Source organism: Triticum urartu, chromosome 7, assembly GCF_003073215.2.
Source record: "Triticum urartu cultivar G1812 chromosome 7, Tu2.1, whole genome shotgun sequence".
NCBI classification, from domain to species: domain Eukaryota; kingdom Viridiplantae; phylum Streptophyta; class Magnoliopsida; order Poales; family Poaceae; genus Triticum; species Triticum urartu.
In genome coordinates, this window is record NC_053028.1 from 625,204,586 (window position 1) to 625,218,315 (window position 13,730).

General features: G+C 48.7%; 1 protein-coding gene across 1 annotated transcript; it reads right to left on the bottom strand.

Annotated features, from left to right (window-relative positions):
• Positions 1-911: 911 nt before the first annotated feature.
• LOC125525152 (probable serine/threonine-protein kinase At1g54610) lies at positions 912-3,552 on the bottom strand. Its single transcript, XM_048690171.1, has 5 exons — positions 2,522-3,552; positions 1,898-2,437; positions 1,720-1,817; positions 1,498-1,618; positions 912-1,377 (listed from the first exon to the last, which is right to left on the bottom strand). Exons 1-5 carry the CDS (start codon positions 3,209-3,211, stop codon positions 1,105-1,107), a joined length of 1,722 nt encoding a protein of 573 aa, XP_048546128.1. The 5' UTR covers positions 3,212-3,552; the 3' UTR covers positions 912-1,104.
• Positions 3,553-13,730: the final 10,178 nt, after the last annotated feature.

Sequence of the window (13,730 nt, forward strand, 5' to 3'; positions counted from 1 at the left end):
TTGCCACCCCCACTTGCCGATGTCGCTTCTACGAGTCACGAATCACCTAGCAAAGTCCCAATCGCCTTGAAGACTTGATCCGTCATTAATAGGCCTCAGCCACCATGACATTCTTTGCCACTGTTTTCATCATGGAAATCGAAATACCGACATGTCCCATAATGTCAACAAACAACGAAGCTTCGCGCCACACCCCCCTGAAGCCACTCGGGCTAAAATAGGGACGCACACGGCCGAATTTCATCCCACCCAGGAATCTACAAGCGTCAAGCATTCAATAAAGATCTCCGGCAGAGCATTTCGAAACTCGTCAATTGCCAGATCAAAGAGGGCCGACATCTAGGAGGACACCATCTCGGATCAAGAAGAAGGCTAGGACCACGTCCCTTGGACAATCAAACTAGCATGCCCCAATGCCGCCGTGCAGCACGTCGGAGAACAAGGCAACCGCGGCCATCCGGCCCGCGCCAAGCCATGGCCAGATCGGGGCGAGCCGGGACGACGCACCAGGAGCCACGCCCTAGGGCGAGGCCAACCACGCCAGCAGCATGCCGGGGAATCCCAGAAAATTTTCCGTACCAAGTGAATAAGATGACATGAGTTTGTATAAGGTGCATGACGTGGATAGTTATGTGGCTAATCATGATGTCGCAACATGCATGACCTAGTGAGATGGGAGAATGCACGTTGTAAGATTTAAAGGTTGTGGTATATGCGTGTAAAATAGTGTTAGTGGATGCTGACATGACACACTTGGTAAGGTGGAAGGCCACATGTTAAAAGAATTGCTTATAGTGAGGATAAACATTTTAAGACTATAGGATAAGACTCATCTTCACAGAAATTCCATTTTCCAACGCTGAACGCAAAATAATAGAGCAGCAACAGACACAGCGGGATCAATCATGGGATAAATGAATCCTCCCACTTCTCTGCAATGGAGATTTATTGATAGATGAACTGCGTCGCAGTCTACAAATCAGGAGTTTCTCAATCAGAACAGCAGCAGTTCAGTCGCAGCAAACTAAGTCGGCAACAGTAGTGGTATCCTGAACATGTTCTGCTGCCATTTTCATCCGCTGAAACCCACACAAATGTCCTCGATCACGTCGCCGATCTGATGGCCACGCCGCGGTGCGCGATGGCGCCGCCCGTGTGCTCGTCGCCGGTGGCGTGGTAGGTGTTGGCCCTCCGCAGCTGCGGCTCATCCGCAGGTAGGAACGACCGCATTGGGCTCACTGCAAACCGTTGCGAGGTCGTGCTGGTGGAGGCCTTGACGATGGCGCTCTCGGCCAGGACCTGTTCTTCTAATGGTAGGCCCAATTTTAGAGTCATGCACAGGGGCCCTGATTTTGCAGGCCAGGCCGTGTTCTCCTCCTACATTCATTCGTCGTCGCGCGCAAAGGAGTCAATGAGAGTATGAAGCTGCTAAAAATTCCGGTTCACGTAGGTAGAACTGCACGAAGATGGATTCGCCTGTGGACTTGTGATGTGTACCTCTTTGTTAGGATTTGGAGATTCGCCATTGGAGAGCTTTGGTTCGTCGCCGTGCTGCTCCCGATCAGCTCTCTGCTTGCCGCTGTTCCTTCGCTTCTGTGAACGCTGCCTCGGCTTGGACCTGCACACATGGTGGCAGAGCAGAAAACCATCAAGCCAACAGAGAGGGAATTCTGCTTCTGCAAGATCAAAGAAGCGTTCATGCGATCGGTCAGTCCTCACTTCCTTCCGTCGTGGGGGGTGGTCGGATCGGCAGCCTCCTCCTTGTACACGCAGGGGAGGTCGGAGACGTCGCACGCCAACGGCGGCGTGCTGAAGAACTGCAATGGAAAGTCGTGTGAGGTGAAGAGCGTCAGACAAACTTGTGTGGACGGATTGGCTTGTGTGCGCGGGCACGTACGTCGCTCTGCAGAGCCTGGGCGGCGGTGCCACGGGCGGCGGGGTCGAGGGCGAGGAGCGTGGTAAGGAGCGGGAAAGCCGACGCCGGCATGCCGGCGAACTTCTCCGCCATCGTCGACTTGTACGTCTTTGGCGGGCGGATGGTGGCGGGTAGCTTCATCCTCCGCCAGTACTCGTCGGGCGGCGACCCGCAGAGGCTGAAGATCTTGAAGAGCTGCTCCACCTCCGTCCTTCCGGGCATCAGCGGCTTGCCGGAGAACATCTCGGCGAGCAGGCAGCCGGCGCTCCAGAGGTCGATGCCCACGCCGTAGTCGGTGGCGCCCAGGAGGAGCTCCGGGGCGCGGTACCAGAGGGTGACCACGCGGCTGGTGAGCGGGCGGCGCCGGCCGGGCCCGAAGTAGTTGGCCAGGCCCAGGTCGCCGATCTTGAGCACGCCGGCGCGGTCGATCAGCAGGTTCGAGCCCTTGATGTCCCGGTGCAGGATGTTGCGCTCGTGGCAGTGCTGCAGCCCCATCAGCAGCTGCTGCATGTAGCACTTGATCTGCATGCCAAGAAACCAAGAAAATAAGTTCTGCTCTTCGGTTCTACGGGTCGTCGTCTCCGGCTCCGGTGGTATATATGGTACCTGTGGCAGGGTGAGGGGGCGGGCGATGAGGCGGGCGAGGTCGGAGTACATGAAGTCGAAGACGAGGTAGATGCTGCGGTGCATGCGGGAGGTGGCGATGCCGTCGAGGCGGATGATGTTGGGGTGGTCGAGCCGGCGGAGGATGCGCATCTCGCGGGCCATGAACTTGACGCTCTCCGGCTCCATGGTGTCGAGCCGGACCTTCTTGAGCGCGACGAGCCGGCCGTCGGCGCCGCGCTCGCGGGCCTTGTACACGTTGCTGTACGTGCCCTGCCCGACCTTCTCGATCTTGTCGAACGCGTCGGCGCTCCGGGGCACGATCCCCTGCAGCGCCTCGCGCGGCACGTTCTCCAGCAGCCACGTCGGCCACCCGTCCACCAGCTGCTCGCGGTCGTCCTCCCGCCGCGCCGCCGGCGCCTGCGGCGGCATCGACAGCGACGGAGAGGAAACCGTGGCCGCCGTCAGGTTCGACGTCCCCGAGGCATCCGTGGTCTCCGTCCCCGCTGGACCGCCATCCTTGGCGTCCGCCTGGTCCCTCGCGACCGCGACGGCGGCGGTGGTGGGGAGCGGGTCGGTGAGGCGGCGGGCGGCGGCGGGCGTGTAGCCGTTGCAGCGCATGAGGTGGTCGATGCCGCGGTCGTGGCTGCGGGCGGGGGAGCCCTGGGACGGCTTGGCTTGCGCGCAGCCCATGTCAGCGGAGCCGCGCGACGGCGACGGCGGCCTCGGCGGCGGCTGGTGCCGACGAAGAGAGGGAGGTGGAGGAAGGGGCGCGACGGGGATGGAGACATCAACATAGAGGGGAAGAGGGACGAGCCCCGAGTGTGGCGCCAAACATATAAACACTAAAAATCTGTATCTGCAGGCTGGATGGCTGGTAGTGACATTGACAAGAACAATATTGTTGCCGGCCGGCGGCGGCCGGCCGCGCGCGGCTGATCGGGAGATGTAGCTGGTGACAGCCTACGTCCTCACGTACGTGTCTCCGCGCAACAGTGCAGCTCCGGAGCCATGGTGCTCCGCGGTCGGGCACTGCCCGTATACGGCCCGAGATCGACGGAGTTATAGAGGAGGTGCAGCCAGGAGGTAATACAAATCTGGCAGCTGCAGTCGCTGTCGCCGCACCGGTAACTCCCGAGTGTTCAAATTTACTGGAACGCAGGATGAACATGACGAGGATTTGCCAATGTAGATTTATAAAATTTTGAACTTTGTCACCTGGCAGTTTTAAACTTTTTGTAATGCTCACATGTCCAGTTGTTTTGTATACATTTTAAATCTTAGAATTTTTTCTCCTGGCCTCATGGCAAATTCATAACATTTTTGTCTTCCAAACATGACAACTTAGGTCCTTTTTGTAATGCTCTGATGGCAAGCTTTGGGAAATTTTATCACTTTATTAATGGCAATTTTGGGAATGCTTTTCTACTTTCTTACATGTCAAATTTTATTTACTAAGAGCATGGCAATATTATTATTAAGATCATGGCAATTTTATTTATTTATTATCATGGTAGCTGTGTGTAATTTTTATGTTTTTGAAAACGAAAATATAAAGCATGGAAAATTCCTTATACTTAATTAATATGCAAATTTGACATGTATGATCTTTCTTTTTCTGCATTTTTGGGCCACGGTATTGTTTTTGTTGGTTTCTTCTTTTTTAGCTTTACTATGGCCCTTTTGTCTTGTAGTACTAATTTTTCCCGTAGGCTACCATGTCAATTTCCTGTAGGTGACTTGTAATTTATTGGAGACAGTAGTTGAGGGGGGGGGGGGGGCGGCCTAGACGCTAGCCCCCCCCTCTCCCCCTCCCTCGTCGTCGTCACGAGGCTCGGTCGGGCAAAGCCCGACTGGAGCCGACGATGCCTGAGATTTTGGGGCCGGCGCGGCCTAGCTCTCTCTGGTGTGGGCGTGGCGCGGGCGCTGGGCCCACGACGTGACACTAACCCTTGGCGCGGGCTGACCTTCTTGACACCCAAGACTAGAGGGCCGCGACGCCGCAGATCGCATCCAGCATGTAAACCCTAGGCCTCTCATGTTTATATAAAGGGAGGTCTAGGGTTCCCCTTGATCATCTATTCTCAGATATGAGAACTACCGGTAGCAACATCATACATCATTATAACCTCTCGCACGAGGTATCCTTTCACTATGAATAATCAAAACCAACAGGACGTAGGGTATTATTCTCTGGAGGCCTGAACCTGGATAAGCCCCTCGTGTGACCTCCGATCCATATGAATTTCAGTTGCGCTTGGACCCCTACCAAGGGATCTGACGAAAATCTGCTCCGTCAGTTGGCGCGCGAGGCATGGGCGGCGCCGGCTGGAGACTGATCATCGATCGGATCTTTTTCTGCTTCCGGCGTCCTATCGCCGGGGGAGAGCCTAACCTTTGGCTCCCCCACGTTCGTCGTGGACGAGGCAGGCCGGGTCGACATCAACTCATCGACCTAACTCGCCGCCCTGAGACCTCTCAATTGACCTCGCAGCTCTCTCACCCAGTCTGACGAACACACCACGCCATCAACCCAGATGCAACCCCCGATCCGCCTTCACACCAGCCACAGAGAGGAGGCCACGCCGCAATCCAGCTAGTCGCGATGGTTTGCAGGGCCTGGCGCCTCAACCAGGCGCCAGAAGGCTGCCTCGTCACCGACCCAGATGTCCATGGAGACGCCGATACGGCAAGCACCGCTTCGGCCTCGGGCGATGAGAGGGACCACGCATCGATCTTCCTTACTCCCTCCGGTCTTTTTTACTCTGCATATAAGAATTGTCTGAAGTCAAACTTCGTAAAGTTTGACCATATTTATGTGAAAATTTATTAACATCTACAATGCTAAATTTATGCAGTATGAAAACTAAAGTCATGACGCATCTAATGTTGTTGATTTCACATTCGAATGTTGGTATTTTTTCTATAAACTTAGTCAAAGTTTATGACGTTTGACTTCAAATAAATCTTATATGCGAATTAAAAAAGACCGGAGGGAATACCAATGAGGAAGAGAACGAGGGCCTCCAACCCTTCCGTGAGGTCACGTACTCCGACCTTTGGGGAGAAGCAGGATCGTCCATGGGCTCATAGACTGACGCCTCCTCTAATCAAGAGGCATCCTGTCTGAGGCCCCGCAGGCGATATCCTTCCACCAAGTCATGATGACAGAACCAGCCACGAACATGCTACGCACAACGGAGTCGATGGAGCCCGCGACCTCAGGATCTTCGGCGGCAGGACTGATACTGTCAAGATGCAACCACATATAGACCCCGTACTGATGCCTCAAGCACAAGTCAGCACGGGCCTCTTCCCGACTTCACCGGCAGGCCTCACCATGATGACCGCCATTTTGCGAGGCACTACGTCAACACTGCCACCGGTAATAGGATACACCCTGAACTATCTCATGACGCCCATCGCCGGCACCGACCCTACATCGAGAATGCTGGAGGCAATACGCGTTTCCCAACTTAACGCACAACTCGCGCTTCAACAAAAGGCGTTGGAGGTCTCTGCCCGCAAGGCCCGATGGAATGAGACAATGACGCATGAACGTCTGCATCGCCCACGCCGCCAACCTCGGAACCTCCTCAACAACCTCACCAACTGAGGCCGGGAGCAAGGGGCCGGTTTCAACGAACCGGCATCAGCGTAGTCGTGTGCGTTCTGCGTGATCCGGTTATCTTGGATCGAGATTGTGTGAGGTTTATCTCACCATCTTGTAACATTCGGCCGTGTACTTGGTTCGATAGTTGCTTTATTTATAAAGCGGGATGAAAGTCTATTTCGAGGTTTGTAATTTGTTATGCCATTTTTTTTATTTTCGAGCATCACAATTTGGTTTGCAGTTTTATTATGTACATTAAGGCAAGTTTGTGTTGTTTCACTATTCAAAAAAGAGGTGATACATACATCTTGTTAAATCTTTTTTTTTGTACAAGGTATTGTTGATTCGGGCCATTTAGTTCGTGCCGGAGGCTTCTTGTAGCCAACAAAAATATTGGCGGGGAGGCCTCTCACAGCGAACCAATCGTTCGCTAGATAGGCGCTTCAATACTAACGTTCCCTATATATATTATTTTCTCTCTCCCAAAATAAATATTTTGACTTTAGTATAATTTATATTAAAGTTAGTACAAAAGTAAGACATTTATTTTGAAACTGAGACAGTACAATATTAGGGTAAAAAATGCAAGATGCCATGTGAACGGACGAGTAGCAAGTTGAGAGAATGGGCCGACCAGAATTAACGGTGTACTAGTTCATCAGTATGAACAGAACACGACTGCCTGGTGGGTTGGAGATACCACTGTCCACCTAACCAACTCAACCACAGGTAGTATTTCTGGATTTATTTCAGTATTTTCGGCGATGTACTTTCAGTGAGAGGAGACGTTCCCGTCGACGACGAGGCGTCTACGGTGACTTCGTAAATCTCAAGATGATATGCCAGCTCAGTCTCTCGGAGGTGCTCATAGGAATAGGGTGTGCGTGCGTGCGTTCATAGGGGTGAGTGTATGCGCGTGTATATGAGCGCTTGTGTCTGTACTAATGCTAAAAAAAACAGAACACAACTAGTGTGTACGCATCACGCAACGGCCCAAACAGAGAGACCATTTGGCGGCTTTGCCTCCGCGGCGTTCTCAAAGCCGGTGACTAGGTCACAATGCACGAGACGGGAGCGCACCGCACTACCCTCTAAGGTCAGCGTATTCCTGATGCCTGGGGAGACGGAGCACAGTATGAGCGTAGGGCGAGGTGCTTCGGCAAGCCATCCGTAAGCATGAGGAGGAGGAAACTCTCAAATGGTTAAATCTACACCATTAATTTGGTGTTTTGTCTAATTACCAGGAGCCTGTGTTTTTTGTTAGTTAATTTTCCGCTTTACCCCGACCGCAAACTCCGTGGGAAATTGGCAAGTGCGAGCTGTGACCAAGCGGGAGCAGACACCGCGGTGCGGGGTGTTTGATGAGGACACCACAACCATCGACAAGTCTTCAACAATTATAGGTCTAATCACAAGAAGTCGCGCCAAACAAATAAGTGACCAGGTGAACGCTAACTTAAGTTTACCTTGTAACCTTAATGACACAATTATGCTTTCATCTTCATTGTTGTTGGTTGAACTTAGGTATAACATGGAAGCAATCCAACAACCTATGGGCTCTTGAAGCAACCGCTTTGGAGGAACAAGTTTGAAGAAAACAAGTTGCAAGTGAAGTTGATGATGTCAGTTTTTTACTTCTGATATTTTGGTATGGCACACCCATGTGATGGAGAGATGGGGCCATAGGGGTACATCAACAGAAGCTACATCAAATTATCTTTCCAATGCAAAAAACCTCACATCATTTGGAGTTGTGAGTCAAAAGTTCTAGTCATTCTCGTGGAAGGTGTCCAGGCTGTCAAGACTTCGCGAATTTCCGAGGAGCTCTGCAACAACTCCCAAAGTTGACTGCTTATTCACCAAGAAAGCCATGCAAACCTGCTTACTTTTGAAACCATTTTCACACCTAGCTAAGGGGGGTTGTCCCTGCTATAAAACCCCATCTCCCACATCCTCTAGAGAACCTTTTGTCAAACCATTCAGCTACAAGCTTATGCAGCAAGACTGATAGAGAGATCCGAGAGATCTTGCTACCTTTGCTCTTGTGAGTTCATTCGGATTCGCGAGAAGGAGCCTCTGGTTCACCCTAGTTCGTGCTCTACGGTTCCAGCCGTTTTGTGTGGATTAGTCCCGGTTTGTGATTCTGCGATTGTTTGGACAGCAGGTTGGAGTTCTTGTAGCTTCAGTCAGCCATCCCCAATGTACGAGTTGCATCCAACCTTGGCAGGTATAAAGCTAGTTATCCCTCCCGATTCGATCCTACGACGTGAAGATTGGGCCACCCTCGGGCGTGAACTCGTTCATCGGGTTCCCACCTATCATCTGGTATCAGAGCTTTCGTTGACATGGAAGGATCTGTTATCCAATTTTATCTTGCTATCATCCCTTTAGATCGAGTGTTTTTCATGCTATATTTTCTGTCTTAGAAGTCCAAAGCCCCACCAAAAATAAATCCAAGCCTTGTTGGTGCTGAGATCTTGTTGCATACCTTGCATGTTCTTCATCTTTTAGATCTGCACCAAGTTCATCTTCATAATTGCTTTCAGATTTGGTTGTTGTGCTTTGGAAAAAGAGAGAAAAAAGAGTGGCAAAAAAAATCAAAGAGAGAAAAAAAAAGAAAAAGTCAAGAGAGAAAAGGAAAGTCTTGTGTAAGATCCAAAAGTTTCAGCTTGATAGAAAAAATTTCAGAAGCTTGTGTGTTGTGTTTTTCAATCTTGGTGCAAAGTGCAGCAGATCCATCCACATATTTTTCTTGGTTTGCATCAACTTGATTTCAGCACAAGCCTCTTTTTGTTTACCCCACCGAGCTCCACCAAAAACCAAAGCTAGTTCTTTGATCCCTGTCTTTCAATCGCTTTAACACATTCGGGAGAAGCACAATCTGATGTGAACTCATAAGAACTTTGGTGAGTAAGAGGTGAGGTTGTGTGATTCCACAAAATTATCATATTCCACTTTTGGCCTTACTAACATGGCCGGATCTAGATCGAGTGTTCATGGAGAAAACCATGGGGAAGAAGATGCCCCGGTCACACGTGCTGATTTTCAGGAATTACAGAACATGGTTCGAGACCTTGGAAGGATGTTTCACGAGTGACCTCCAGCAGGTGGCGATAGGGTTCGACACCGACAACACCCTATTGACCCACTTGAGAAAGTTGGAGATGAAAATTCCGTGCATGCTGCTGTGGATGGTGACTTGGAGGATGATAACAACAGCCATGGTGGACATGTGGCTGCTGCTCGTGGGCGTGGTGTTGCTGCTCATGGAGGGCAGCGAGGAGGACAACTTCGAGGGCGAGGGCATGGTCCTCGTGGGCACTACTATGACCCTCATGAGCGTGTTGCTCGTGGTCATGGAGATGATTTTGATGATTATGATGGTGTCCCATACCGTCGTGCTGCTGAAGATGGGCGTCGTGCAGAACGTCGTGATCGAGATGGTCGAGATGACATAGCAAGAATCAAGTTGCATATCCCCAAGTTCACAGGAAAGAAAGACCCCGATGCATATTTTGATTGGAAAGAGCAGTGTGATCAGATTTTTCGTATCCATAACCTTGCAGATCCGAAGAGAGTAAACCTTACTTGTGTTGAGTTTTCTGGTTATGCAGTCACTTGGTGGGATCAACTACAAGAAAATCAACTGCTACTAGGCCGTGATCACATTGACACTTGGGAAGAGATGAAACAAGCAATGAGGCGAAGGTTTGTTCCTTCACAATATCAAAGAGATCTCCGAAACAGATTGCAGCGTCTCAGCCAAGGTACGTGCACGGTGGATGAGTACTATAAAGAGATGGAATTGTTGTTGGTTCGTGCTCGTATTCATGAAGATGAGGAGTCAAAGATGGAAAGATTTTTGCATGGTATCGACAATGAAATTTCTGATTTTGTGGAGATGTTTCCCTATAACACTCTACAAGATATTTTGGAGCAAGCAAAGCGTACGGAGAGGAAGGTGCAGAGGAGTGGTCATGGACAGATATCTCATAACCGCACCACCACACCATGGCAAAGGTTGCAGCCAAGTGCCTCTCATGGTGGTTCTCAGTTTCAACATACTTCACACCCTACTGCCACCCGGCGAATAGCGGCTTCATCGGCATCATCACCAGCCCCTAGGAATGTGGAAAAGCGTTCTCCTTTTGCTGCTGGAAGTACCTCTAACCCCACGTCTGTACCATCATCTCGAAGCCGAGATATTGAGTGTTGGAAGTGCAAAGGGCATGGTCACATTTCTTCTGAATGTCGAAACAAGAGAGTTCTCTTTGTGAATGAACAAGGTGAATGGGAATCTGAGAGTGAGCATGAAGATAACGGAGCATCGGGTGATCATGAGGATGAAGAGGGCGAGAAGAGTGGTTGTGATATTCAGGTCGACATGGGAGATTGCTTTGTTTCTCGTTGTGTGCTTAGTGTTAATGCAGCTAGAGAAGAGAAAGGGCAGCGACATAATATTTTTCACACCTGTGGTACCATCAAGGACAAGGTTTGCAGAATTATTGTTGACAATGGCGGTTGCAACAACATTGCGAGTTCAGATTTGGTAGAGAAGTTGGGACTGAAACAAAGAATGCACCCAAGTCCATATAAGATGCAATGGCTCAATGATTGTGGTACACTTCGAGTAAGCAACATTGTCACTGTTCAGTTTTCCATTAGGAAGTACCGGGATCAAGTGGAATGTGACGTGGTGCCAATGCAAGCATGCCAATTGCTGTTGGGAAGATCTTGGTTGTATGATCATGATGTGCAAATCAGCGGCCGTACTAATCATCTCTCATTCCAATACGAGGGAGAGCGCATATCTTTGCTCCCTTTGACACCCGAAGAAATATTGATGGATGATCTGAAAAAGAAAGAGAGAGTGAGCGAGAAACACTTGAGTGACATCCAACAACATAGTGAGCGGGAGAATCCAAAGCCAAATAAAACCCCACAGCTTAAATTGACCAAGACATGGGAAAAACAGGGATTAGTTATGATGGCTAGAAAAAGTGACATGAGAGAGTTGAGAGAACCCAATTCCGTGTTCTTTGTACTTTTGTACAAGGACAATTTTCTTTCTACTAATGAATTAACATCCACCACTCCTAGTGTTGTTGTTGAAATTTTGCAGGGGTATGAAGATGTGCTCCCCGAGGAGATACCACCAGGGCTGCCACCACAAAGAGGCATTGAACACCAAATTGATTTGGTTTCAGGAGCCCCATTGCCGAACTGACCACCATACCGCACAAATCCGGAGGAAACCAAGGAGATTCAGCGACAAGTTGAAGGCCTACTAAACAAAGGTTATGTAAGGGAAAGTCTCTCTCCTTGTGCTGTACCTGTTCTTTTAGTGCCAAAAAAAGATGGATCTTCCCGAATGTGTTGTGATTGTAGGCCCATTAACAACATCACCGTGAGGTATAGGCACCCCATACCTAGGTTTGATGATATGCTTAATGAACTTAGTGGCGCCACCATCTTTTCTAAAATTGACTTGCGAAGTGGCTACCATCAAATTAGAATGAGAGAGGGTGATGAATGGAAAACTGCTTTCAAAACAAAATCTGATTTGTATGAGTGGTTAGTTATGCCATTTGGATTGACAAATGCACCTAGTACTTTCATGAGATTAATGAATCATGTGCTTAGAATGTTCATTGGCAAGTTTGTGGTTGTTTACTTTCATGACATCCTGATTTATAGCAAAACTTTGGATGAACATGTTGAACACATTCGGTGTGTGCTTGCTGTCCTAAGAGAGGAGAAATTATATGCTAACAAGGAAAAGTGCATATTTTGCATAGAAAAAAATGTGTTTCTTGGCTTTGTTGTTTCAGGTCAAGGTGTGGAGGTAGATGAGGAGAAGGTCAAGGCCATCCGTGAGTGGATGCCTCCACAAAATGTAAGCCAAGTACGAAGCTTTCTTGGCCTTGCTGGTTTCTACCGTCGGTTTGTGAAGGACTTCAGCACCATTGTTGCCCCAATGGATGAGCTAACCAAGAAAGATGTTCCCTTCAAGTGGGCAAATGCACAAGAAAAGGCATTCCAAGAGCTGAAAGAAAAATTGACATCTGCACCATTGTTTGCACTACCAAACTTTGGTAAGATTTTGAAATTGAATGTAATGCAAGTGGTGTTGGTATTCGAGGCGTACTAATGCAAGAAGGCAGGCCTATTGCATATTTTAGTGAGAAGCTAAGTGGTTCAACTCTAAATTATTCAGTTTATGACAAAGAATTATATGCACTTGTGAGATCTTTGGAAACATGGCAACATTATTTGTGGCCTAAAGAATTTGTGATACATTCCGACCATGAATCTTTAAAGCACCTTAGGGGTCAACAAAAACTGAACCGTAGACATGCAAAATGGAGTGAATTCGTAGAATCTTTTCCCTATATTGTCAAGTACAAGAAAGGAAAAGATAATGTTATTGCTGATGCTTTGTCTAGATGCCATATTTTACTCTCACAACTTGATACTAAAATTCTTGGGCTGCAAAGCATCAAAGAATTGTATGTCAATGACCCATATTTTGCTGAACCACACTCAAAGTGTAGTGAGGGGAAAGGTTGGGAAAAGTTTCACTTGCATGATGGATTCTTGTTTCGAGCTAACAAATTGTGCATCCCAGATTGCTCTATTCGTTTGTTGCTTTTGCAGGAGGCTCATGATGGTGGTCTCATGGGACATTTTGGAGCAAAGAAAACTGAGAGTGTGCTGATTGACCATTTCTTTTGGCCAAGAATGAGGCGTGATGTTGAGCGCTACATACTACGTTGTGAGATTTGCCGCAAAGTTAAGTCACGTTTAAACCCTCATGGACTTTATACGCCCTTATCCATTCCTAGTACACCTTGGGAAGATATTTCTATGGATTTTGTTCTTGGATTACCATGCACTAAGAGGGGGAGTGATTCAGTTTTTATGGTGGTTGATAGGTTTAGCAAGATGGCTCATTTTATCCCGTGTCATAAGAGCGATGATGCTTTGCACATTGCTGATTTGTTTTTCAGGGAAATCGTGCGGCTACATGGAGTACCACGCACCATTGTTTCAGATCATGACACCAAGTTTCTGAGCTATTTTTGGAAAACATTGTGGGCAAAGCTAGGGACAAAGCTTCTCTTTTCCACTACATGCCACCCACAAACAGATGGACAAACTGAAGTTGTCAACCACATGCTATCCATGATGCTGAGAGCAGTTTTAAAGAAAAATTTGAAGATGTGGGAAGAATGTCTCCCCCACGTGGAGTTTACATACAACAGGGCAGTACATTCGACCACTAAATTTTGTCCTTTTGAAAATTTTTATGGTTTCAAACCTGCTGCTCCCATAGATCTTTTGCATTTACCATTGCAGGAGCGAACCAATCTTGATGCAAGTAAGCGTGCTGACTTCATGAAGAAAATTCATGAGAAGACCAAGGAAAATATTGAGAAGATGACTGAACAATATGCAAAACGAGCAAAAAAGGGAAGAAAGAAGGTGTTGTTTGAAGAAGGTGATCTTGTGTGGGTACACCTGCGGAAGGATCATTTCTCAGATCAACGCAAATGCAAGTTGCAGCCACGTGGAGATGGTCCATTCAAAGTTCTTGCG